The sequence below is a fragment of the Trachurus trachurus genome (genome assembly GCF_905171665.1).
Source record: "Trachurus trachurus genome assembly, chromosome: 7".
In the NCBI taxonomy this organism is placed as follows: Eukaryota; Metazoa; Chordata; class Actinopteri; order Carangiformes; family Carangidae; genus Trachurus; species Trachurus trachurus.
Window position 1 is genome coordinate 21,165,333 of NC_139901.1, and position 25,207 is coordinate 21,190,539.

Below are 25,207 nucleotides of genomic sequence, written 5' to 3' on the forward strand. Positions count from 1 at the left end.
AACGACACTCCCTTGGTGTCTTTGACTTCAACCACTGGAGACTTTCATAATGTTTCATCAGAACCTCTTTTCCTTTTTAACATGCCTGCCCATGCTGCTTCGCAATCCCTTTGTCTGCTACCTAAAGGTGTCATCAAAATAATTAATTCTTTACTTCCTCCCTTTGTGGTGCAATGATTGAAATGTCTTTCTCTTTATTTGTTAGGTGAATGACGTCATGCCATTTGGGTGCCTTGCCCTGCGAGATGGGCGGTCTTACGATAGCATGTCTGATGTCACGGACAAATATGAGATTGGACAGGTCCTCCGAGCGTAAGTACCGTAAAGCTTTATGGGTGTATTTTTGTTGCCTTTTTTCCTTCAAGTACCCATGTAGAATTCATGGGCACATTCCAGTGTTCAGAAATAGTTTTATTCTCTTCATGAATTATTACAAATTGAATTGGATCCATTATCCCAGCAGACTGGGTTTGGCATATCAAACATTTCCACTGAAAAAATAGCAGAAGTTAACAGCATGAGTATAGCGTGTAACAGACTTAACAAACACATTTTTCAAATTTTAGCTAACCAATTGTTTGTATATTTTTGTCAGTTCTTGAAAAACGCTGTTATCATTTATTCCATTAAATATTCTGTCATGAAAAAAAATCTTTTGGACATATTTTCAAAGAGCTGTGAAATCATTCTGCCTGACTGGCCAAATACTGTTTTATTTTTTTCTTTCTTTCTTTCTTTCTGAACACCTCTCCTTGACACACTGAAGGCAGCATACACACACAAACACACACACACACATACCAATCAGTGTAAGAGGCCATATGGCAACATCAGCATCTGGCTGCAGAGATTTCTGCTCATCTTTTATGTAATACACACACAAACACAGAGTTAAGAATACACATTTGCTCTATATGTGTTCTTAATAATTCTATGAAAACAAGAATGTGTGTTTATTGCTTTTCGTTGATTTTTTCTCTTGTGGGCCTCTTGAACTCACACAGATATACCATTTAAGATCATTACAACTTCATTAGTAGGATGAAACATATTAAAAGGAATGAGAAAAATGATGCAGTTGTATTTTCCATGTTTTTATGGACATTAAAGATAATGTGAACTTTTGTAAACCCTGTATTTTAATTTGAATCACACAGCTCCTGAAAATCCATTTGGGTAAGGTCTGTTTGCCTCTGAGGCTCGAACCCAGGTGATGTCCAGCTATGAGAGCAATTAGCAATGTTTCAGATTTGTTATTTATGACCCTTTTATTCTTCCCAATGACTCTCACTTTATTTCACCGCACACCCTGTGTACTTTGTGAGCCACCTAATTTTAATATTCTGCTGCGTCTCTCCTGGGCCATATTTTCAAATGTGATCAAAAATGTATTTATTTATTTATTTGAAAGGGACAATACACATTAATGAACATCAGTATGAGTATACAAATGTAAATGTGTCGGAGTTAGCAAGCCTGCTCATTTACATCTGCAGTCCCTTGGCAGGTAATAAACAAACTGACAGAGGAATAAGAGGTAGAGTTAAGAATAATAAAAAAATACACAAAGAGTTAAACAGTGATTCTCACATCATATAAACATTCATACGTATACATAAAGTGCAGTGCCGGGTATAAAGTACCAGTTTTTAAAGTGCAAGTGCAAGTTTAAATAGATAAAGTGCATGAATAAATGGATGGATCCAAATGTGATGGCCCTCTCCTGCCGCTTACAGTGGACCAAGACATTGGAGACTTAGCAGCGGGTATATAAGTCCCATTCAAAGACAATGTCCACAGTGCAATAGGCCTATAGAAAAATAAGGTTTTTATGCCAGTTTTTGAGGTGGGCCTTAAAAACAGCTAAAACAGTTTCACATGCTCTCACTCCAGCATCCTCCCTCTCTCTCCAAACACTGAACACTCTCTCAGTCTGTCCGTCTTTCTGTCTTGTTTTTGTTTTTCTTCCTCTTGCGTAGGAAGGAGTTCTGCGAGCTGTGCCTGGCGAAGGACAGACAGACAGACAAGGTGTTTGTCTGCAAGAAATTCCTCAAGAAAGACGGCAGGAAAGTCCGGAAGGCTGCCAAGAACGAAATCATGATCCTGAAATTGTACGCAGTCACTCAGTGGACAGATGGATGAATGATTGAATGATGGATGGGGAATTAGCAGAGAGAAAGGAGAATGAGAGAATGTTTTGTCATATGATTTAAGCCCACACAATTTTTCTTTGTTTGTAGATTATTCAAATGTCAGTGAATGGTTAGCACCTTTTATTGTGTGCGCGTGTGTGAGTCTCTTCAGTGCCAAAAGCTATCTGACTTTTTTTTTCTCTCTTTCAGGGTCAACCACCCTAACATCCTTCAGCTGATAGACACATTTGAGACCCGGAAAGAATATTTCATCATCCAGGAACTGTGAGTATTTCTTTTACTGTTTCGCTATTTATTTTTCTTGTGTAATCAATTCTGCCAGTGTGTATTTCAGTGTGTGTCTTAATTGTGTATCTACCTTAATGTACTGTACTTTAAGACGCACACAAATCCATACCTCGAGGGCAGGGGCTGAGTTTACCCTCTTATTACTGTGTGCTCTGTTGCTCCCCTCAGCAACAGAGGAAGGTGTTAGATTTGATGAGATATTTGCTCTTAGTAACACTCAACATTACTCAGTGCTCCTGAATCACTCATTTGCTGTAACAGAGTCTCCACAGAGAGCTTAGGATCAATACACCAGAGCGCACCCATTCCACATCCCTTGTGAATATTGCATTTCTCAACATTGCAACTGTATCCGAAAGCAGTGGCCTACTTTTGATTGAAGCCAAGAGGACAAACTATTTCCCAAGTATGACAGAAAAACACAGAGATCGGCTTCACCCAATGTGACTGCAGTTCCTCTGTGTCTGTCTATGTGTTGGTTTCTGTTCCTGTAGCTCAGATGTTTACCAGTCCTGCAGGCGCTATACCAGCTCTGCTGACGGATATTCAGGATGATCACACCCATCATTTTTACTCCCGAAACTTAAGCAAGTCTTTCAGAGTAATGGCCAGTACTCTCATTTTTTAATTGCTTAGCAGGGATAGCTGTAGGCCAGTAAAAGCAGATTGGCTTGCTAATGGACGAAACAAAATCAAGAAGCACTGTGCTTTGGATAACTGTGTTACTGAGAGCGGAAAGTGAATTATTGAGTGGCAACATGTGGTTAACAGTCGTGCCAACTTGCATTCTTTTTTATTAGTGTTTTTGGTAATGTGTGCACTGATGGTGTGTGTGTGTGTGTGTGTGTGTGTGTGTGTGTGTGTGTGTGTGTGTGTGTGTGTGTGTGTGTGTGTGTGTGTGTGTGTGTGTGTGTGTGTGTGTGACCATGTGCAGTGCCACAGGAGGAGACGTATTTGACTGGATTCTGGACCAAGGGAATTACACAGAAAGAGACGCTTCCAATGTCATCAGACAAGTCCTCGAGGCCGTGGCATACTTACACTCCCTCAACATAGTTCACAGGAACTTGAAGGTGTACACTCACTCACTGTCTTTCACCCTCTCCCTATATTATGGCAAGTGTGTGGCTGTGTGTGTGTGGAAGAAATGTAGCCAGCAGATTTATAGAATGAGTGGCAGATTCACCTCCACACCCCTGAAAGTAATTTTCAGTATTTAGCGAACAGAATCTCTTCAGAGACGCATAAAAGCATCGCCAAGCACTGCCATCTAAGTTAATGACTCAACATTTGATAACATTTTTAGCGAGGGAGTAAAGACTGTCTTTATGGCTTAATGCAATCTCTAGTGATATACATACACACGCACACACACATACACATTTGCACTCATAGACAGATTCATATCTTTGGCCCTCATTATCAACCCATTAGGATGGAATTAAAGCATCTCTTGGGCTTCAGACTCCCCCTGCTGGTGTAAGTCAAAACTTTGATTCAGTCCATATGATGTGGACAAAAGCAATAGGCCCTGTATAAAAATTACGGATGGTTGTTCAGAAGTAGAGATGGAATGAAAGGAGTGGCCAAGATGCTTCCTTTACAGTGTTATTGCTCGATTGATGAATCTGGTGATCTATTCCTATTTATTAAACATCAACTGTTTGGGTCATTGTGACAATTTGAACCTGGAACACTTGTTTTCATTTTTGTTTATGAATGTGACCTCACTGTTCACTATCAATTAGGCTACACCATAAACAAATTAACTTAACTGTGCCCAGGGGACATGGTGAAACACACAGACTAAAATATTACAAAATGATGATTTGGTTTTATGGTTTAAACAGCACAACCTTCATCACCCTTTGATATTAAATAGTAGACTGATCAATGGCTGATTTGTCATGAGAATCTCATTGGTGGCATGAGAGACAAAGGAGTTTCATTCTCACCTTGTTAAACTTTGTAACATGTAATAAAAGAGCAGTGCCTTTGACAGTTGGTGCAGTAGTAAAGTTTTATTAGTTATTCTGAGACAACCAAAACCCTGAAACCTGAAGGAAGTATAATTTGTGCTGTTGTGATGATCTATGAAAATACCCATCTTACATGTGCACCGTAGTTTGTGCATGGATGTCATGGTGGTTCAGTGGTTAGCACTGTCACTTTTCAGCAGGAAGGTTCTGGGTTCAATTCAAGCCTAGAGCCTTTCTGGGTGGAGGTTGCTTGTTTCCCTGTGCCAGTGTTCACTCTCTCTCTATACTCAGTCCAAAGAGTCAAAACAAGTTGATTGGCAACTCTAAATTGCGCTTATGTGTGAGTGTTAGCATGTAAGGTTGCTTGTGTCTCTATATTGGCCCTGTGTCAGCTCGGTTTGGCTCCAATAACCCTGCACAGATAGCCAATGGGTGGATGGATGGATATCTGTGCATTCAGTGACCAACTGCTTGATGACATGACATAATAGCAAGAAAATACTTATTCATCATGTTATTTTTTGTAGCTGGAAAACCTGATGTACTACACAGAAAACAACCACAACAAAGTAGTTCTGCGAGATTTCTACTTGTCCAGGTTTGAGAATGGACCCATCACAGAGCCTTGTGGAACACCAGAGTACCTGGGTAGGATACTCTCTATTTACCAAGATTTGTGCTTCTGTGTGTTTTTTGAAAACCTTTTCTCTCTGTCCCTTTATCCTCTTAAGCTATACGTCCTTCCATTAGCTTTACCCTCTGTTGTGAATATAGGCCTGGGGGCATACGCTATCTTCTGTACTTTCTTGTGCTTTTGAAGATGATAATCTGTCAGAAAGAAACTCTGACAGCAAATAAAAATAAAAAATAAAAAAAAAACATGAAACCAAGTGAAACACACAACATAAAATTGAAAGGATCCGACTCTCGCCCTCTTCCTCCCGGTCTTTTCATCTCATCACATCTCACACTGCTCTGTCTCTCTAAGGTCTATGAAGGGCAACTTGGAGAGCCGAGATGTGCTTTGGCCTGGTTCTCTCTGGTGAAAGGCCAGGACAGTTATTCACAATGCTGAGCTGAGTAATTAGACAAATAAATAAGGAAAAGGAACAGAGGCGCTGGCAGGAGAGGAATGAGAAAAGGAGTGAAAAGGGAGCAATTACAAATTATGAATGTGGTATAATGGTGAATTCATGATAATGAAAACCCAAGCTATATGATTATCTCTTCCTCTGATGATCTCTCTATATGTCTCTTTATATACCTCTCTTTTCTTTCTTTCTTAGCCCCTGAAGTGGTAGCTCGCCACCGATATGGTCGTCCTGTGGACTGCTGGGCTGTGGGTGTCATTATGTTTATACTGTGAGTCTCCTTCAATAATTACCAAAGCTATAATAGCAAATGAGCTGCTTGTAAAAAAAAACAGTCCTCTAATTGCTTTGTTTGATTTAAATAGCACATTCCAAGCCATACTGTTGCACGGTTTCAGAGTTATCACCTTTAATATATTGGCCCTCTATTTTACCCTTTTTCCAGTTTATCAGGTAACCCGCCTTTTTATGATGAGACAGAGGAGGAGAATACAGATCTACATAATCGCATCATCTTCTGTCGCATTGTGGCTGGAGACTTTGAGTTTGATTCTCCTTACTGGGATGACATTTCACCAGCAGGTACACATCTCCACCACAAGATGGCATTAAATGCTTTTCTTCTACGTGCTGCTCTGACAGTAGCCAAGCAATAAGTAAGATATTTTAATGTATACAGGTCAAACTATTTCATATCTGCTTCTTCACAATAAGGTACCATCCTTAAAAATGCACTTTCTCTGTTGTTGTAACTACTTTGACTACTTCTTAATACTGTTTTCTGAATTCCTGAATCTCAAATGACATCACTTAAAATATTTTTTGTTCCTGTTTGTCTCTCAGCAAAGGAGCTTGTCTGTCGACTTATGGAGGTGGACCAGATGCTGAGAATCACAGCACAAGATGCGCTTTGGCATGAATGGTAACTATGTATGCACATCCTGCACATTCTGGCACACATAAACAGCACTCAGGCTCACTTGATGCTGTCTGTCATCTGTGGCAGGATTGCAGGGAATGGCGCATCAGAGAAAAATCTGAAGGATGGTGTTTGTGCCCAGTTTGAGAAGAACTTTGCGAAGGCCAAGTGGAGGGTATGATTTCATTTCAACTTTTTATGTGGAAAATAAAGCAGGTAATAGGAGGAAGCAGCAGAGGAAAAGATGGAGAAGTAGACGAAAGCTATGGTGTAAGGCCCTAGTGATGATGAGGATAACTGGTTTATTCGTAATAATAATTTATTGTAGTGTAGTACACAGCTCTACAGATGTAGCCTATGTTTTGAATTCCATCATGTACGGTGATTGGGACATGAATGCAAGAAGACGGAGGAAATCAAGATGGTTCTGGTGAATTCACAGCTTAAGTAACAGCTATAACCTTCTTCTCTCTTCCCCCATGTGGTTCCCAGGAGCTGAAGGTATTGTAGTTCATTGCGAGGGAGAGTGGCAGGACAGAGCATGGGCAGAAACTCACATTTAGTCTGGCATGATTCAATAACAAAGCATCTTTGTTACGGCCAAACACCCTCTTGAATGAAAAGGAGGTTTTTAGAGGTGAAATAGGATACATGTAAAGTTGAACCTCAGAGATGTATTGATCATGTTTGGGGTGGTGAAGCTCTTCTCATAAGCTCTGTTCCTGCCTACTGTCACTCTGCCTCTTCCAGAAGAGATCCATCCACTCTGCCCCACGTTTCTTCATTGGGTTAGGCTTAGATGTTCAAAGTGGCCCACTCTACTCCTTTCTTACTCCTCATCTGCACTAGTCTGTGAAACGAGATTGGTACAAACAAGATAATGATCAACAGCAGGGAAGAGGGTTGGCTCATTACTTGTGTAGTCTTTATATTGGTGTAGATAAGGAGGGAGAAATTGAAAGGATATAAGGGATATAGGCCACTGTGGACTGTCGAACTGCAGTGATTTGAACAATATCCCCCCTCTGTCATACCTCTTACATGAATCCTGGCTCATTGTCCCTAATGTACCTCAGTGTTACATTCAGTCATACTTGAAGCGATACAGAGGTCAAACCATGTTGTATTCAGTGACATTTTTCGGCTTCTCGCTTCCAGAGAATCAGTTCCTTGGTTTAGAAACAACTTCCAAGCTCACACACTTTCCACTCTTACTCCTTCACTGGTTGTGAACCAAAATGAGTCAGATGAGTGTGAAAAGTGAAGGAAAGGGAGATTCACACTTATCTGTTTATTTACTTTTTCATTTCAACAAGCAGTCAAGGAGTTGCCTGGGGAGAGTGAGCTTTGAGATTGATTTAAACCAGGGTACAATATGTCATAGCCTCCTGGAAGTAAACAACTGGCACTAATCTTACCGCACATCTCAGCGCTCAATATGATGATGCTAAATCATGGTGCGTTGACAGGCTTTTTGTCAAATGCTTGTCTCTAAAGCTTATATGCTTTACCATAACCAACAGTAGGCTAGGGTTTTGTGAAGTGAATCAAGCCAATGTAAGTGTTACAAACTGTAAATCTAACTCTCTTTCCCTCTGTTCTCCTTTCCTCTTTGATCTTATCTGTTTTGCAGAAAGCAATCCGCGTCACCACTTTCATGCAACGACTGAAGAATTCAGAGGCATTAATTGACAGTTCAGCTGAAGGGCAGAGCAGTGAAGCGGCGGGAGATGGTGAGGGTGGTGTGTCTCAGGGTACAAGTGATGAGGGAGACAAACTGACCAGTGATGGAGGGGTCACATCAAGTAGTGTGTCTTTAGAGGTTACTGTTGAAAACACACCACCGGGTATGGACCAGGATGATGGGAGGAGTAAGGTAGGAGAAAAACAGGAGGAGGTAAAGATGAGTATAGGCCCATCTGTAGGAATGTCCCCATCAGAGCCTCTATCAAATGTGGCTCCTACACTCACACAGGCGGAGCCCGATAAGGCCAGTCTAAAGAAAGCAACAGGTGATGGAACCAGAAAACTGGCTGCCAATTTGGGTCAAAATAAAGTTGCTCCAGAATCCAAACCAACCCCTGTGGTGACGCCTGACCCCTCCAAGCTGTCAGACACTTCTTCAGGCACCACCATTGACAAAAACCACACATCTGCCTCCCCTGATCCCAGCAGCAAACGTAAAATGGCTGCAACACTCCATGGTCCTCCACCCACGGCGTCTGCTGATGCAACAGTCTCGCCGGAGAAGAGATCAGGCACACAGAAGCAGCAGAAGGATGAGGCTGATGGAAGCTGGTGTCAGACACAAGTACCTGAGGCAGTGGCAGAGCGGTCAGTGGCAGGATCAGTCACCCCAGCAATAGGGCCTGGACCTGGGGTTGATGTTGGACTAGGAGTTCGGTTAAGGGATGATGCCAGCCCTGAGACAGGAAGGGATAGGGATGCCAGGAGAACTGACAGATATAGTGCTGAGTTTAGCATAGCTAGGGCAGGTCCTGTGACAGGACAGGGCTGTTATACAGTCGGCAGTTCTGCTAGTTTAGGCCGTCACGCCACACCATACAACCCAGAAGTTGGGACTGTAGGCATGGGGATGGCAGGGAGTTACGGGAGTCCATACAGCACCCTGTACACAGGTGGCGCAGCGTCAGGGTTATATGGGACTGGGCTACAGCACCGAGGAGGTGGAAGCAGCACTACAAGCGACTGGCAAATGGACAGTGTGATAGAGCAGATAGAAAAGCAAATGGCTGCAGTTTTGGAGAAGATCGAGGGAGACATGCCCTCGCTGCTAGAGCAGATCAGTGACTGTCCTGCTGAACAACCGCGTGCCCGGAGCGCGCACGCTTCACCCGCCACCTCCCGTGCCCGATCCTCACAACACACCTCAACTGCAACCTCGGCCACTCCTCCACCTCTTCCCACCTCTCCCAGACCTGTGCTGCCATCTCTCCCTCGCCTGACTATCCCTCCTCCATCCTACCCCCCACCCTCTCCACCCACACAAGCTTCACCCCAGGCTGTAGGAGAGCAGGAAGATAGGGATGGACAGAGGAGTGCGGCTCGTTCAAACCAATCACCCAGAGCTGGGATGGGAAGAGGGCTATGAAGCAGGTGTGCATGATGCAATATCCGACACCCGGAGCACTGGATTTATAGCTTAGACTTGATGGTTTAATACCTCTGTCACATCCCAGATGTATCTTCCCACTTGCTTTCCAGAGGAAAAGTAAGCACACAGTTTGGTTTGGTTTGGCTCTGTGTTCACAATGAGATGACTGGCTAAAGGAAATCACCCCTATGGCAGTCAAATTACCAGTGTCTAAGTAGCTACTGTATCTCTGTTTATACAGCTGCAAAGACCAAGATCACAGAAATGTGTTCCTATGTCAAATCCAGATTGTGTGCATGAATGCTCACCACACAAGTTACACATTTTACTGGATTCCAAATGCAAAATTACAAATCTACGGAAGTATAAACAGTGTGGAATAATTCTCAGCAAACAGTGAAAGTTAACAGCTGAGGAGGTGTGTTTTGATTTGCATTATTCTCTACAAAGTGTAAATACATAGAAAAGAAACGGGGTTCCCAGTTCATGCTCTACTCACATGTTGTGAACTTCTTCATTCACTTTTTTTCAAATCAGCTCATCCTATTTGAATATTTATTATTTATTTTTACTCTGTTTATTTAAGCTATGTAGCTATTCCTTCTGTAAAGAGGCTGCAAAATTGAGCTTGAAGTCACATAGTTGTACACAAATATGTGAAATTGAACAGATTAAGCCTTTCCATTGGTTGCGGGAGATTGAGATTTGGGTTATCATATATTGTACTTAATCTTGAACTGTTACTGAGCTGGGAAAAATGTCTAGATGCAAAATATTGTAAAAAGGCTTTGCAATAACACACACACAAACACACGTACACTTCCTGTTATATCTCCAAAGTTCTCCATAGCCTAATTATTGCCCATAAAGTTTATTTTGTCAACTAATCCCTTTGGCACTGTTAACTGGATGGTGCTGTCAGTATAAATTTGCTCCTTTATATTATGGAAAAAAAAAAGAAAAAAAAAGTCTTTCTGGATTTCATTCTGCTTTTGATCTATGTAATACCAGGTTATGTGCTTTTCTCCTCAATTAAGTCTTGACATCCACTTTTCTGTCCCTATGTAAACTGTGCTCTGTTTGCAAAACTTTCAATAAAAGTAGAAAAATGAACAACAACGTCTTGATTTCTTTCACTGATTCAAAGGTTTCAGCTACACTTCAAATGAAATGATAACGGTTTAAAACTGTACACGGATTCTAATGTAGCGTCACGCCTACAAGTCCCATTAGCCCTTGCCTGAATATCGGGTTAGTCTATGCTTGTGAGGGCACGGGGGTGAAAAAAGGGTGCGCAGTAATTAACAGCCGTTGCATAATTAAATCGTGTAACAGCATGTATTTCAATATATTTGACACTCAAAGCAGTGTGGCCGAACATTTTATGTCGGTAAAAGAAGGTATTTACGAGAAATTAGTCGAATTCACTTTTCGGTTACCCCTCCGAACCGAAACGATGGTTGGTCCTGTAACGTGCACATGTTGCTGCTTTGCTTTGCTTTCAACTGAAATAGAGTGAGGGGAAACGGTTCTGGAACAGCCGGGCAGGCAGCCGTCCAGCGGAAAAACTCACACAGAGCCCGCCACCCTGACACACTTTTCAGTTTGCAGTCAGCGGCACAGTTGAATTGTCACATTTGTTTGTTAGATTTCTTGCTTAAATACAAGCCGTTTTTAATACTACAGATCAGGCCGAGTAATATCGGATGTGGTAAGTTCTCCACACTTGTGTAAGCTCTTGTCTTGGTAGTGTTAGCTCCCCAGCTAGTTGGCTAACGTTAGCCAGTTAGCTGTTATAGCGACACAAGAAGGAAAAAGTGGTTGGGTGGCTAGATAGCTCGAAAGCTAGCTGCACACAAGCTAACAACTACGCAGTCGTTTGATCTGCGTTATTGGTAACCGTTAACGTTAGTCGCCGTCGGCTATCTGAACCATTTCAGGTCTCTGTCTCGGCTAACGGTAGCTTTCGAGCCACTGTCACGTAACCGTAAAAATTAGCATTTGCACACTTTCTGTGCAAGAGAATGCTGTGTTAATGTTCAGTTGTAATTAACGTTAACTGTAGCTCGAAAGCTAGTTGGCTACAAACAGTAGTCGGGTGCTATGTTTAGAGACAGAGACCAGCTAACTTCATCACGTAACCTAGGAGGACCTGCTGGCAATATTTCATCTCGATTGATGTATTTTATTGGCTTAACGTTACGGTACCATGACAATCGATGTTACCACAGTAACGTAATATTGGCCAGTGTCTGTCTCCAGCTTGGCAAGTTGGGCAGCGTGTTAACGTGACATTGATGATATTCATGCGCTTCAGCTCTGATAGATTGGGGGGTTAGGGGGAGATGTGTATTTTATTTTTTCGTACAAAGAAGATGAGAATGGGGATCCCCCTCGACATGTGTACCCGAGAATATGCGGCCCACTCTTTCCCTGGGCCTTTGTCATTTGCCAGGCACCCCCTCCCCCAATACTCCTCCTCTGCAAGGAATGCTCACCCCTAACCTCAATGTGACTGAGGGCCCAAACGGTCAACATCACTACAGCTAGTCTATAACCTACCTGGTGTCGTACCTGTCCCAATTATCTCCTGCATCTCTCAGCACATCCTGCTCGTCTCGTAGTATTTTGCGAGGGTGAGATAATATCTCCAAAAAACACAATGCAGTTGATGTGAGGATGTATCTAAAGGGGTTTCTGGCTCTAAATTAGGTATTTTCTTTGATAATTCATTGTGGCACGTCTGGTGTGAGCTGAGCTTTGTATCTGGAGTCTACTTGCACAACGCAGCCACTTCTCACTGAAACAAAGATGCTGTTATTGATGAACCTCGTTCAGCAGCGGTAGACGAGACGGGGAGACTAAATAGTCGGCATGGGGAACTTTGCTTTCGTTGACTTGCATCAGATGTGCTCTGCGTGTGTTTTTATTAGATTTGCAATGTGTTTCGTATGGATTTCTGGAGGTCTTGTAGTTCATTGTACAGTAATGTACATGGCATGCATCTGCTGGTAGCAGGGGCGGGATAAGTGCGCGTTGGCTTCGGCTAACTAACCAATGAGCTGGGAGCCTGGGTGAGCAGCGTGCTCCCGGCCGCTCTTTCCTGTTGAATATTTCAGCCCATGCGTCACAGCTCCTCCGCCCCTTTCTCCCCATCTGCCATTTTGGTTTTGTTCCCGTCTGCAGTCGCAAAGCCAGCAACGCAATTACATAGGAGAGACTCTCGGCTCAACGACATAGTGACTCGACAATATAGTAAAGACCACCATAATCTCCGCATCGCGTTTCTTTTGTTTGTACCAACCGTCGATTTTACAGTCATCGTTATTACTGACATCTAGACACTGCGGGAGAGGAGCGGGTTCGCATTGGGAAGGGACCGAGAAGCATTATTGGTAAGAAAAGAGAAATCAATGAGGCACGAGTGTAATGGCTAGTATTTCATTCGCCAAAAAAAAAATGCTTACGACCTTTAACGATGAAGTTAAAGGGTTGCTCTTTGTTTAATGCGAATAACACGAAACTATACCAATACAGGAGCTGTGGTAGCTAGCTGTCAAAACCAACCCGTTGCTGGTATTTGCGAGCAGGTTGCAATATAGCCACAGCTGCTAGCTTGTAAAGTTATGTTCCGCACTGGAGGTAATGCAGGCCTAGGCCGAGCGGCTAATGGACAGGCTGACAGTGGTGTTTTCTTGCCTCTAAGTTATTAATGTTCCGACCGTGTCCACCTGCCAAATCACTTAACTGATTAGTGGTAACCTACCTAATCGGTTTCCGCATGGTGTTGTTGAATGACATTTGCTGCACCCCTTTCTTCAATGCAGAAAGTGTTGAAATGATTTGTTACCAGCTAACGTTATGTGTAAGGTTGGGAACTAGCAATAACAGTACTAACCGGGGGGAGCTCGGTGCTTTGCTGTATCATGCCGGATGCCTTCATTTTCATTTCTAACGAACAACGGTTTTAACACAAACTAAAAAAAATCCGTTTTTCGATGGTTGCACCGTGATTTGGGAAAGAGTCGACTCCACTCCCTTTTATCACGAGGAGTTGCAGGAAGGTTTTTAATGGTAAAGTTAAGCTGTTGGGGTGCGGGGAAGTTAGCTGCATTGGATGCGGAAATTGTGGCAGATCATGTTCGTCAGGCGGTGGGGATGTGCTCCAGATACTGCGGCCTATTTTACTTACGGTGGTGGAGGGCTTTATCCGGAAGATTGCGCTCAACACACTACAATCGGATGTTATTTTGGAAAATATTATTTCGGCAAAGAAACGGGTCCTCTGTGTGTCTTCACAACCGAGGATAGTTCCATCGGTACAGTGTGATCCTTGTGTCCACACCTGCGAGTTGGTGTGTGTGTGTGTGTTGCTTACTTTACCGCAGTGAAGTTTTAATGATTCAGCTGTTTTTTAAACAATGTTAGCGGTCAGGAAAAACTGGTATAATAAACAATAGCAGTACATAAACAAGCCACCGCTGTCTCTGAGCATGAAAAGGACTGATAATGCTGTTATTCATGTCTCTTCCCAGGCTCAGTCCGTTTTCTAACAGATTTGTGTTTGGCCTGCAGCCAGCCCAGCTGCTCTCTAGACTAGAAATCCTCCCTACAACATGAAGGAGATTAGGTTGCGTTTAGCTTGGATACTCATCTTAATGGAGCCATAGCAATGAATAATATATTTCTTAAGAATTTGAATCAGAATTTGTCTTTTGAAGCCCTCTATGAAATGTGTGCATGTACACAGTTGCCTAATATAGATACAATTTTAATTATTTAATACTAAATGCATTAATTAAAAAAATGGTAAAGGAAAAATGTGAGGCATAATTCGTCAGCTGGTTGTTCTAATGCTGTTGGTTGATACAGATGTCCAGCTCGCCGCTGTCCAAGAAGCGTCGCTTGTCAGGATCAGAGACGAAGACGGGATCCCACTGCTCCTCCTCTAACTCTGTCAGAACTGATCTATCCCACACACCTGCCAACGTAAGTGCGAACATGTATACTGCATACTTTTGGTGAGAACTTGTAACTTCAATTAATCACACCTCCTGTCTTCTTAGGGCATGGCTAAGAATGGCAATGATGCTGAGATTGATGAAGGCCTGTACTCCAGACAACTGTAAGTCTTCTCTCTTCTGAAGTCTTGTCCTAATTAGGGAACTTTTTTTTTTTTTTTTTTTTTTTTACATAATTTCTTATTGGACTGATTTTTAAACAATTCTGAGTTGTTCTAATGATTCTTTCTCCTCTATAGTTACGTGTTGGGCCATGATGCTATGAAGCGTATGCAGAACTCCAATGTCCTTATCTCTGGTATGAGAGGTCTTGGAGTGGAGATTGCCAAGAATGTCATCTTGGGAGGAGTTAGAAGTGTCACTGTGCATGACCATGGAGTTGCAGAATGGAGAGACCTCTCCTCTCAGGTAGGGAGTGTTCATGGATATTTCCATTTTGCATGAGTGCAGTGATTAATTTATTATTCAGTTCAGTTATTGATTCACTATCAGTTACTGTCCTTTAGTCCTGATTTATTTGGCAGCCTTGAGCCTACTTGTAAAGTACAGCGTGGCTCTATCTGTTATGAGTCACTCGTGTTGTATTGTTGCCATCCAAAAAGAGTACTACCGCCACCCCCACCCTTGTTAGCCATGGGCTGACCCAGATTTATCAGAGGGTGGCCTCTTCCTGGGTCATAATCAGAGTTGAGCTAAAGCCTGTTTTAGAACATCATTACAGTGCAGAGATTGTTTTTGTCTGTCAACCCGAGACCTTGAATTCAGTCTGTTTAGCCAGGTAGATAAATGTGTGAACAGACTGCTCAGGTGTTCATTCAGACTCATTCATTCAAATATTCCCTTTTTTGTGACCTTACAGAAGTGTATGGTTGTTATTAGAGCTGTGTGTCAGCTGTATCTTTGATCATCCAATTTGAGTTTGACCTTGTGCTCTCAAACATGTCTATTTAAGTTCCTGGCATCTGCCTGTCCGTCAAGCTGAATTAAATAGCCAATGTATATTTCTGTCACTTATTTGTCTCATCACCAGTCTTCTATAGGAATTGGCCTTATTAAAACACTCAAGTTCAGACCTAACCTAAATTTGAAATCCCATCTGTTCTCCTCAGTTTGGCCTTTCCTCCACTCTTACCTGTGTTTTTGTAACATCTGAAAAAAGATCAGAACTAAATTACCTGGATAAATCAGTGTTTATGTTCACATGTTTCTTATCATTGTGATATTAATGAAGAGACAAGGCTCCTATGTTGTGTGAAATTTGAAGAATTCAGAATTATTTCTTATTACAAGTGACCTGTGTGACCATTTTTGGTGTAGAAAATTAGTCTAAGTGCTCAAAGGTGATAACAAGGTTGTAATTTCCTCCAGTCTCCCTTATGGCCATATTTAGCACTCATTCACCAGGATTGGCAGCTGTAACTTTATTGACTTGGCATCAATTCTTCTCTAACATCTTTATATGTATTTTGTGTGTTAGTTTTACCTCAGGGAGGAGGATCTGGGGAAGAACAGGGCAGAGGTGAGCCAGCACCGTCTGGCTGAACTAAACAACTACGTTCCTGTGACCGCCTACACTGGAGCACTCACTGAAGACTACCTGACCAAGTTTCAGGTATGTTTTGAGTAGAAGCCTCAACCTAATTTCAGCATTCTGAAAGAAACGTTGCTCAAATCTGTGTCTTTTTTTTTTTTTTTTTTTTGCAACCAAGGTGGTAGTTCTGACTAACTCAACTCTGGATGAGCAGCAGCAATTGGGGGAGTTATGCCACAGCCAAGGAATCAAGCTGATTGTTGCAGACACCCGTGGTCTGTTTGGGTAAGAGTGTGACCCTTTGCTTGTTGGTCCTAGTACACACTAGTACATCTGTCAATGTTTAACAAATATATGCATTGTGGATTCTGTTTTGCAGCCAGCTTTTCTGTGACTTTGGTGAGGAGATGATAGTGTACGACACCAATGGAGAGCAGCCCCTGAGTGCCATGATCTCCATGATCACCAAGGTTGGTCCTTATGTCCAGGCAGGGGTGTTTTTTCAAAGCAGTTGCTGCTGCTGGAGATCAGGTTTCAAGACTGGTTTGTTTTTTTAATTAATTAACAATAATACTCATTGTTGGTTGCTCCAGGACAATCCAGGGGTTGTTACATGCCTGGATGAGGCTCGTCATGGCTTTGAGAGTGGAGATTATGTCACCTTCACAGAGGTCCAGGGTATGACGGAGCTCAATGGCTGCCAGGCAGTGGAAATTAAGGTTTTGGGTAAGACCAGTTTCCAATTAAGGATTTAAAAAAAACATATTTTGTTTATTCTGATATTACAGTTTCAAACTGACATGGGATTATTTCTCTGTTCAGGTCCATACACCTTCAGCATCTGTGACACAGCTGGCTTTACAGATTATGTAAGAGGAGGAATCGTCTCCCAGGTCAAGATGCCTAAGAAGATCGCTTTTGTAAGTGACACATCTTGCCATTTTTCACACAAAATTATGTAATACTTGCATCACAGTAAATTAAAATGTTACTAAAATACACACCTAAACCTCAGTTTACACGTTTAAGAGCTTGGTTACAAAGACAACTGTGTGTAATCCCAATCTCATCTCTATACATGCAGACCTACATTAACTGAAAAAAAAAATATATATGCTAGTCCAACTCTGTCCTCACTGTCACGTATGTCTTTCCTGTACAGAAATCCTTCTCTTCCTCCATGGCTGAGCCAGAAATCATCATGACAGACTTTGCCAAGTTTGAGCGTCCAGGGCAGCTGCATGTAGGCTTCCAGGCTATCCATGCCTTCCAGAAGAAACACAACCACCTTCCCACACCTTGGGGCCAGGTAATGTCACCATCATAACTGATTGAAATTACTTACCCCACACTCCCACCCTCCTTTTGCTATTAAGCCTGTTTTAAAATGTATGTGAATGACCCAAGCTTCTATCATTACTTACAGACAAAATTAAGCTTGAAAGATTTGCCACATAGTTAGAAAAATCATGTACTGAATTGGAACAAAGCAGAATTTTGTTTTGTATTTCGTGACATGTTCATCATGCCGAGTTGTATTTTGTCCAGGCTGATGGAGACGAGCTATTGACATTGGCCAAGGAGGTGAACTCTGCCCAGACAGGGTCCGCCAAAGTGGAGCAGTTGGATGAAGCTCTTATCAAAAAGGTGTCATATCTTGCTTCTGGGGATCTGGCCCCTGTCAATGCCTTCATTGGTGGTCTGGCTGCACAGGAAGTGATGAAGGTCAGTGTTATCGACAAATGGAATCCAATAGCCCAGTCCTGACGAGTCATGTACTTTTTAAAGGGAGGGAGTAGGTTATCAGCTTTTCTGTGTTTCTTCCCATGTGTGATTGGACATGTTTGGACCTGTACTGCACTAACTTGCTCTAATCACAAATTTTGTTTGTCAAAAATGCTTTTTTTTTTTTTTTTTTTTTAACATTTGTGTATACTCTGTTCCTCAGGCATGCACAGGGAAGTTTATGCCAATAATGCAGTGGCTGTACTTTGATGCCTTGGAGTGCCTGGCAGAAGAGGAAGCGATTCTCACAGAGGAAGAGTGTGCCCCTGTAGGTGTTAAATGGGAAATTGCAAACAGTTACTGAACACATATGCACATGGAGCTGATAAACGAGTGTGTTGAACCTGTTTTTCTGCCTTTATCCATTTCTCCCAGAGGAACAGCAGATACGATGGGCAGATTGCAGTGTTTGGCACCAAGCTGCAGGATGTTCTTGCCAAACAGCGCTACTTCCTGGTGAGTCGGCCAATGGAAAACTTTCCAACACTTCCTCTGGCATCCTGTTGCTAAGGGACATTTAAAGTCTGGTGCTATGTTATATTCCTGTCAATAACAGTTATGAGTTGGTCCTCTTAACGTGACTTTAAATAAACATATTGCTGCTCATAGAGTATTTAAAAATGCATAATTGAGCCACAACTTGGTTTCATACTTAATTTCTCTGGATATGTGCTCTGTTGTGACTGCACATACTCTTTTAGTGCACATACACATCCAGCTCTTCATATCTGCAGGAAAAAAAATAGAGCTCAAGAAAATCAGAGTTTCAAGTCCAACACATTTAGATTCTTTAATGGCATTTGCTCATAGTAAAAAGTAATATCGAGCTAAACCTTTTCAAGTCCTTTATTATGAACCTCTGTATACTATCTTGGTGCAAAAATGAAAACTCACAATGTCTGTATTTGTGCTTATTTTTTACCTTTTTTTTTAATGTAAAAGTCAGTACCTAAAATAGTGGACTTTGAGGCTTTGCAGGATCTGTTCACATGAAAAAAAAACATTACCAGCCGTTCTCATTGGTTTTTATTCGTCATTGAGTGGTATATATAAAACGGCATTCTAAATTTCTCCACAGTAGTGCTGTAGTTGGTGTTTGTTGAATGGCATGGCATCCTAACATAGAACATGGATGACAACCTGGAGAACTTAACTCACTGCGTGACCTATAATTATTCCAGGTTGGAGCTGGTGCCATTGGCTGTGAGCTGTTGAAAAACTTTGCCATGATTGGACTGGCTGGCGGAGAGGGTGAGGTCATTGTGACAGACATGGACACCATTGAAAAATCCAACCTCAACAGACAGTTCCTCTTTAGACCCTCAGATGTCACGGTCAGTATCATTGTCTTTGCTCAGCTGTGTCTGTTTGTAAATATGAAGCAGTAGGAAACACGGGTTGGGTATTTATTCATTGAATTTAATATTTCCAAGAGGTTCTACATACTGATTTTCTGCTCATTGCAAGGGCCCCTGAGTGCACTTATAATGTAACTGCTGCTAAAGGATGATGTCATGGTACAGCATTAGATGGAGAAAACAGGATGCCTGGGGCTATAATGGCTCATTCTGGGTCTATTAGAGTACTGGTTATTTCATGTCAAGATAAATGAAATGCAGTGACCTTTCACAGTACAGATTGGCATTAGAACACTGTTATTAACAGATAGTGTTTGCCTTACTTAATTCACATGTGGTGGTAAGCATTTGTGGTTGATGGAGCCCATAATTTACATGAACAGGCCATGATTATTGTTAAAACTTGCACATGTTTTTCGTGTCGGACCTAAGTATTCACTTGGTTGTGATACTGTTGTTGGTATTGGACTGGAAATCACAATATCATGCATGTGTCTCAATAGAAAATGAAGAGCGACACAGCAGCAGCGGCAGTGAAGCAGATGAACCCCTCCATCAGGATCACAGGACACCAGAACAGAGTAGGCCCCGACACAGAGAGGGTTTACGACGATGATTTCTTTGAAAGCCTTGATGGAGTGGCCAATGCACTGGACAATGTTGATGCACGTAAGTGATTTTTTTCTTTTTCTTTTAACCAAGGGTGTTTACTCGCAAAAGGTAATTCTGGATCATTGTTGTTTTAAAACCAAATATTTTTTTGCTGCTCTGTATTTGAACTCTGTTTTTGGCCTTGTTTTTGCCCTCCATGCAGGTATGTACATGGATCGGAGGTGTGTGTACTACCGTAAACCCTTACTCGAGTCCGGTACTCTGGGTACTAAAGGCAATGTCCAGGTTGTGATCCCCTTCCTCACAGAGTCCTACAGCTCCAGCCAAGATCCACCAGAGAAGTCCATCCCCATCTGCACCCTGAAAAACTTCCCAAATGCCATTGAACACACACTGCAGGTCAGTAGATGCAAACATGCACATTACCAAGCTTAAGAAAGACACAGGCAGGGGAGTGAGTGATCTTTTTAAAAATAGCAACAATTAAGTTAAATTTACTGTCACAAATGGGATTTGAGTATTGAAGATGTTACATTCTTTCAAACATAAACGTCACTTCATCATATTTCTCTCTAAGAAATAGGAGAAAGTGGACTATTTTTCAACCCTTGGATACTTTGACTGAAACCGTTTTAAGTTTGAAACACACATCAGGCCTATGGTTTGGTGAAATGGGTGTATTTATAATCATTTTCTCCTGTTCAGTGGGCCCGTGATGAGTTTGAGGGACTATTCAAACAGCCACCAGAGAACGCCATGCAGTACCTCTCGTGAGTGGCCTTCTGTGTCAAAACAAAAAGCTACAGCTCGTCACATAGTGGTCACCAGCTTATGAGGTTTGTGACGATTGTTGTTGCAGAGATCCTAAGTTCATGGAGCGTACTGTGAAGCTTCCCGGAGCTCAGCCTGCAGAGGTGCTGGAGGCCGTTTACAAGAGTCTCGTCACAGACTGCCCCCACAGCTGGGCCGACTGTGTAGCCTGGGCACGCAACCACTGGCAGTGCCAGTACAGCAACAACATCCGTCAGCTACTGCACAACTTCCCCCCAGATCAGGTACACAGTGACCTCTTTGCATGACGAATATCTACGCCTGTTTTCTTTAAATGCTTTCTGTCTGGTCTGGAGAAATCCTAACATACAATCCTAACAGTTGATTTATTTTTGTACTCCCCCCCCCCCCCTCAGATTTGATTTATCAATTTTGTTCGCATCACATCCTATTGATCATTCAATCCATTTCAATAAGGCTACATCCACACTACTAAATGTTTTAAAATCACATCTTTTTTTTTCTTCTGCATTTTGGCCTTGTGCACGCTACTTTTTTTTCCTGTGATTTGCTGTTCTGTGTTTGTAGTTTTGTTGGTCTGTGCAGACTTAATTAAATGGTACAGCACTATGGTATGCACAGAGCTTTCAGCCTGCAGTAGAGAGATCTGGGTTTTTTGTTTTTCTTTCAATCTGGGATTGGTATCATATCCACAGAAAAGGCATGTATATATGATGGGAATTGCATTAACTTTTAAAACTCTTATTGCATGCAACATGCAAAGTAAGAGTAAGCAAATACCAACCATGAACCACAACTGGTATGCATGATTCTCCTCTTCTAAGTTCTTGTTATTTCTCTAACGGTAGTATACAAAAGCCTTCGCTTTACGGTTTTGCATTTTGGTTCCTGAAATGTCATCTGTCTTTCAGGTCACCAGCTCTGGTGCCCCCTTCTGGTCTGGTCCAAAGAGGTGTCCTCACCCCCTAGAGTTCAGCACTAGTAATGTACGTATCTGTTCATTGTGTAATCAGTTCATTGTGTAATCCATCAGTACCAAGGTAATGACAGAGCTGTTGCCCCTTCTAGGACCTGCACATGGATTATATATTGGCAGGAGCCAACCTGTTTGCTCAGACGTACGGCATGCCAGGCAGCACTGATCGTGCAGGTGTGGTCAAGATCTTGCAGGAAGTCAAGGTGCCGACCTTTACCCCTCGTTCAGGAGTGAAAATCCACGTCTCTGATCAGGAGCTGCAGAATAGCAATTCCTCTGTTGGTAAGGCACAAAACCCTGTATGTTGTAAGTATCCAAGATCACAAAATATGTTTGTAGTAGATCTCAATTTCCGCCAAAGACGAGAAAGAGATAGTCTTAGTCTTTAAAAATGCAACTGTGGATTTCTCTCTGGATCTATAGATGACTCCAGACTGGAAGAGCTGAAGACCCTGCTGCCTTCTTCTGAGTCTTCCCAGTTCAAACTCTGCTCCATTGACTTTGAGAAGGTACACCATATTACCTCCTATAAATATCAACTCTGTAGTCTCAGCTCTTCTGTTTGTCCTCCATTTGCCTTTAACCTGCACTAATCATGGCCCTTTTTGTGTGGATGTGGTGGACCCTGTCTGAACAGGATGATGACACCAACTTCCACATGGACTTCATTGTGGCAGCATCCAACCTGAGAGCAGAGAACTACGACATTCCCCCTACAGACAGGCACAAGGTAGGGTACTTTGACAGTCATGTTTTAGGCCTGTTATTCTGTGGGAATGGAAAAACAACTTGGATGCTCATGACAAGAAAATCTGTAATTTCACTGTCCAGAGGTTATTTGTCACAACTAAAATGGCAAGAACTTTCAAAAAAGTTCAATATTGTGTATTTTTTTTACTGACGTTATTGTTCTGTACTGGCGTTTAACTCTTCAAATAATCGAAGTTATTTTATTCACCATCTAATCCAGAGCAAACTGATAGCTGGCAAGATCATTCCTGCGATCGCCACTACTACAGCTGCAGTGGTGGGTCTGGTGTGCCTGGAGCTCATCAAGATTGTCCAAGGTCACAAGAAGCTGGAGACGTTCAAAAATGGCTTCATGAACCTGGCCCTGCCTTTCTTTGCCTTCTCTGAGCCCATCGCTGCTCCCAAACACAAGGTACACACCTTCTTGTTTTTCAGCCAGATGTCAGTTGTAACATTGTGAGAAATATTTACATATCAGCTCTCAACATTATACACAATCATAAGATGTGTTGTCCTCCAATGATGATCCAGCCATGCTAATACTGATGCATCAGGCAGATACAGTTTGTCTGCCTGGGTGTACGTGAGTGCAACTCACCTTCTCACACTGATGTGATCAGTGTGTGCTGAGGAGAATAATTTGTATTTCAAACGTGTTCTTTTTTCTTTTTCTTTTTAATTAATTGTAACAGCAATCACAGTTTGTCTTTGAGAGATCCTTCGGTGCCACCAACATCTCATAATCCCCACTGTTCTTCATTATTTTTTGCAGTACTATGAAATGGACTGGACGTTGTGGGATCGCTTTGAGGTCACAGGTTTGCAGCCCAATGGGGAGGAGATGACACTCCGACAGTTTCTGGACTACTTTAAAGTATGTTCTCAACCACTCATCTCATTTGTCTGCTGCCATGTGGTTTCTGGTCCACAATTAACCAAAATCCTATGTTTCCTCTGTTGGTCATTAGAATGAGCATAAGTTGGAGATCACCATGCTTTCTCAGGGAGTGTCCATGCTCTATTCCTTCTTCATGCCTGCTGCCAAACTGAAAGAGAGACTGGACCTGCCGTGAGTATTCAACATTTATGACGCATGTCAAATCTGAGGGTTTTTTTTTTTTGTTGTTGATCTGTTTCTATAATTGTATTCTTTTTTTTTTTCCACAGGATGACAGAGATTGTGACTAAGGTGTCCAAAAAGAAGCTGGGAAAGCACGTGAAAGCCCTGGTGTTCGAGCTGTGCTGTAATGACATGTCAGACGAAGACGTGGAAGTGCCCTATGTCAGATACACCATCCGCTGAGCTCCACATTGATCCCACCCACTGGAGGGTGGGGGTTGCAGGGGGAGACGGGGGGTTGGGTGTTCTAAGTGAGGAGTTCAGGTGGGGATTTGTGGGTGGGTGGGTTGATCCACGTCAGCTCTATTGGATCAATCAGTTTTTTTTAGGCCTGTGGTTTGTGTAAACCTGTGCCTGAGTGTACATAGCCCCAGTAAGCTGACATAAGGAATCCTGTATGTGTGTTAGGGATCCAGTTGGTGCTCAGCTGTGGGAACAGGGGGTGTCATTGGAGGAAGGGAGCATGTATACTGGACCTCCTGATGTTTCTCTGTAGCAGAGGCTCTGCTCAGTTTAATTCTAAGCCTTAGTGTTCTCTTGGCACTCCATAGCCCAACTAGTGTCCCTCTGAAATATCCACACACTCTTACTAGCCTTCAGCACTAAAGGAGGGATTTTTTTTAATCCAGCAAACTGTCTCCCTCCACTCTACTTGCTCTCTTCCCTCCTTCAACCCCTGTCTCGTAGACCTGGTCCCACATTGCTGTCGTCTTTTTTTCTTTTCAAAGATGCACCTCATTAAGTAATATACATTGAGCTAAGAAATCCCCAAAGTAGTGACACATGTATTCAAAATCCATTTTTGCCACAAGGTCATATCACTGCCCTTAATTCTACCTGAGACCCTGAATTTGAAACTGTAGAAGCGCCCACAAACGCAGTTAAACCTGAGTCGACTGCCTCTCCTGACTGGAAAATAATCTCACACTGTCAGAATAGGAAGCACCCCCACACCCACCTCATCCAGCACTCTGACTTTGGAGGGGCTCTTGCACATGACATCAGTTTTCTCTCTTTTCTCTTATATTTCATGTGTCTTGTTATATTTGATTTTTTTTTCTTTTTGGGAGGGAAGGGTGGGGGTAAGGGGGTGCAATGTTTTGGCACACACACCTTGTAGATCATAAACTGTCTTCTTTCTACTTTGTTAACTCCAAATGACATTACAGTGTAAGAGTAAGGCAATGAGATGTATCTTGAAATGCGAGCACTTAGTGTGATAGTGAATAAACATGTAAAAACATTTCTGAGTCTTGAGTGTTTTTTTCACATTGTTCGACCGTTTTTAAGGGGAAATTGTAATTTTATAACTAAGGGGATCTTTTTTTTATGTGGTGTGGCACTTCAAACAGAACTGGAACATGTCAGATTTGTGTTTTTCCTGTCTGACCTGCTTGAAGCGCTTCAGAAGTTTCATCATAACACATCCGGGAAGCACAGCCTGAATCAGCTAAACGCCTTCTGATAAACTTCGAATGAAACCCTGTCAGTCAGAGGATGGAGGTCATTTAACAGGGGATACAACAATAATCTTTCCTGGCTCTTTGTACATATGTATCTATAGGTAATGGAGTTCATTCCAAAGCACATACGATTAATAATTAAATAGAAAGCTGCTCTCACTTCCTTTTGTCTTTTGCAGCATTTTCACATATTCAATCCCATTCCTCTGCTCTGTTAAGTGTCAAAGTTCCATTAACCAATTGACAGGTTTGAG

General features: G+C 42.3%; 2 protein-coding genes across 4 annotated transcripts; both read left to right on the plus strand.

Annotated features, from left to right (window-relative positions):
- Positions 1-217: 217 nt before the first annotated feature.
- On the plus strand, positions 218-9,542 carry camkvl (CaM kinase-like vesicle-associated, like; the record flags this gene model as incomplete). Its single annotated transcript, XM_083975481.1, has 10 exons — positions 218-312; positions 1,980-2,111; positions 2,343-2,417; positions 3,376-3,514; positions 4,948-5,068; positions 5,707-5,782; positions 5,957-6,093; positions 6,355-6,433; positions 6,518-6,605; positions 8,064-9,542. 10 exons carry the CDS (start codon positions 218-220, stop codon positions 9,540-9,542), a joined length of 2,421 nt encoding a protein of 806 aa, XP_083831607.1.
- A 1,509-nt stretch (positions 9,543-11,051) lies between these two features.
- On the plus strand, positions 11,052-24,727 carry uba1 (ubiquitin-like modifier activating enzyme 1). 3 transcript variants are annotated; one of them, XM_083975471.1, is made up of 26 exons: positions 11,052-11,256; positions 14,418-14,534; positions 14,612-14,670; positions 14,806-14,974; positions 16,044-16,178; positions 16,276-16,382; positions 16,477-16,567; positions 16,691-16,823; positions 16,920-17,017; positions 17,260-17,406; positions 17,646-17,822; positions 18,046-18,150; positions 18,258-18,338; positions 19,064-19,216; positions 19,744-19,909; positions 20,055-20,251; positions 20,558-20,622; positions 20,712-20,907; positions 21,556-21,630; positions 21,713-21,926; positions 22,044-22,129; positions 22,258-22,350; positions 22,591-22,782; positions 23,143-23,244; positions 23,339-23,439; positions 23,538-24,727. In XM_083975471.1, the coding sequence occupies exons 2-26, from the start codon at positions 14,418-14,420 to the stop codon at positions 23,671-23,673; spliced, it is 3,195 nt and encodes a 1,064-aa protein (XP_083831597.1). In that variant the 5' UTR covers positions 11,052-11,256; the 3' UTR covers positions 23,674-24,727. The 3 variants fall into 3 exon arrangements, with proteins under 3 accessions (XP_083831597.1, XP_083831596.1, XP_083831598.1); XM_083975470.1 differs by lacking the exon at positions 11,052-11,256 and adding an exon at positions 12,697-12,940; XM_083975472.1 differs by lacking the exon at positions 11,052-11,256 and adding an exon at positions 12,697-12,940 and having other exon boundaries at positions 21,713-21,902.
- The last annotated feature ends 480 nt before the right edge of the window (positions 24,728-25,207 follow it).

What these genes read in the sequence shown, in the direction of transcription:
- uba1 (XM_083975471.1), top strand. Translation starts at nt 14,418, where the DNA reads ATGTCCAGCTCGCCGCTGTCCAAGAAGCGTCGCTTGTCAGGATCAGAG. An exon ending in TGATCTCCATGATCACCAAG is followed by an intron (nt 16,568 to 16,690) that starts GTTGGTCCTTAT and finishes TGGTTGCTCCAG; the next exon opens with GACAATCCAGGGGTTGTTAC. An exon ending in TAGAGTTCAGCACTAGTAAT is followed by an intron (nt 21,631 to 21,712) that starts GTACGTATCTGT and finishes TGCCCCTTCTAG; the next exon opens with GACCTGCACATGGATTATAT.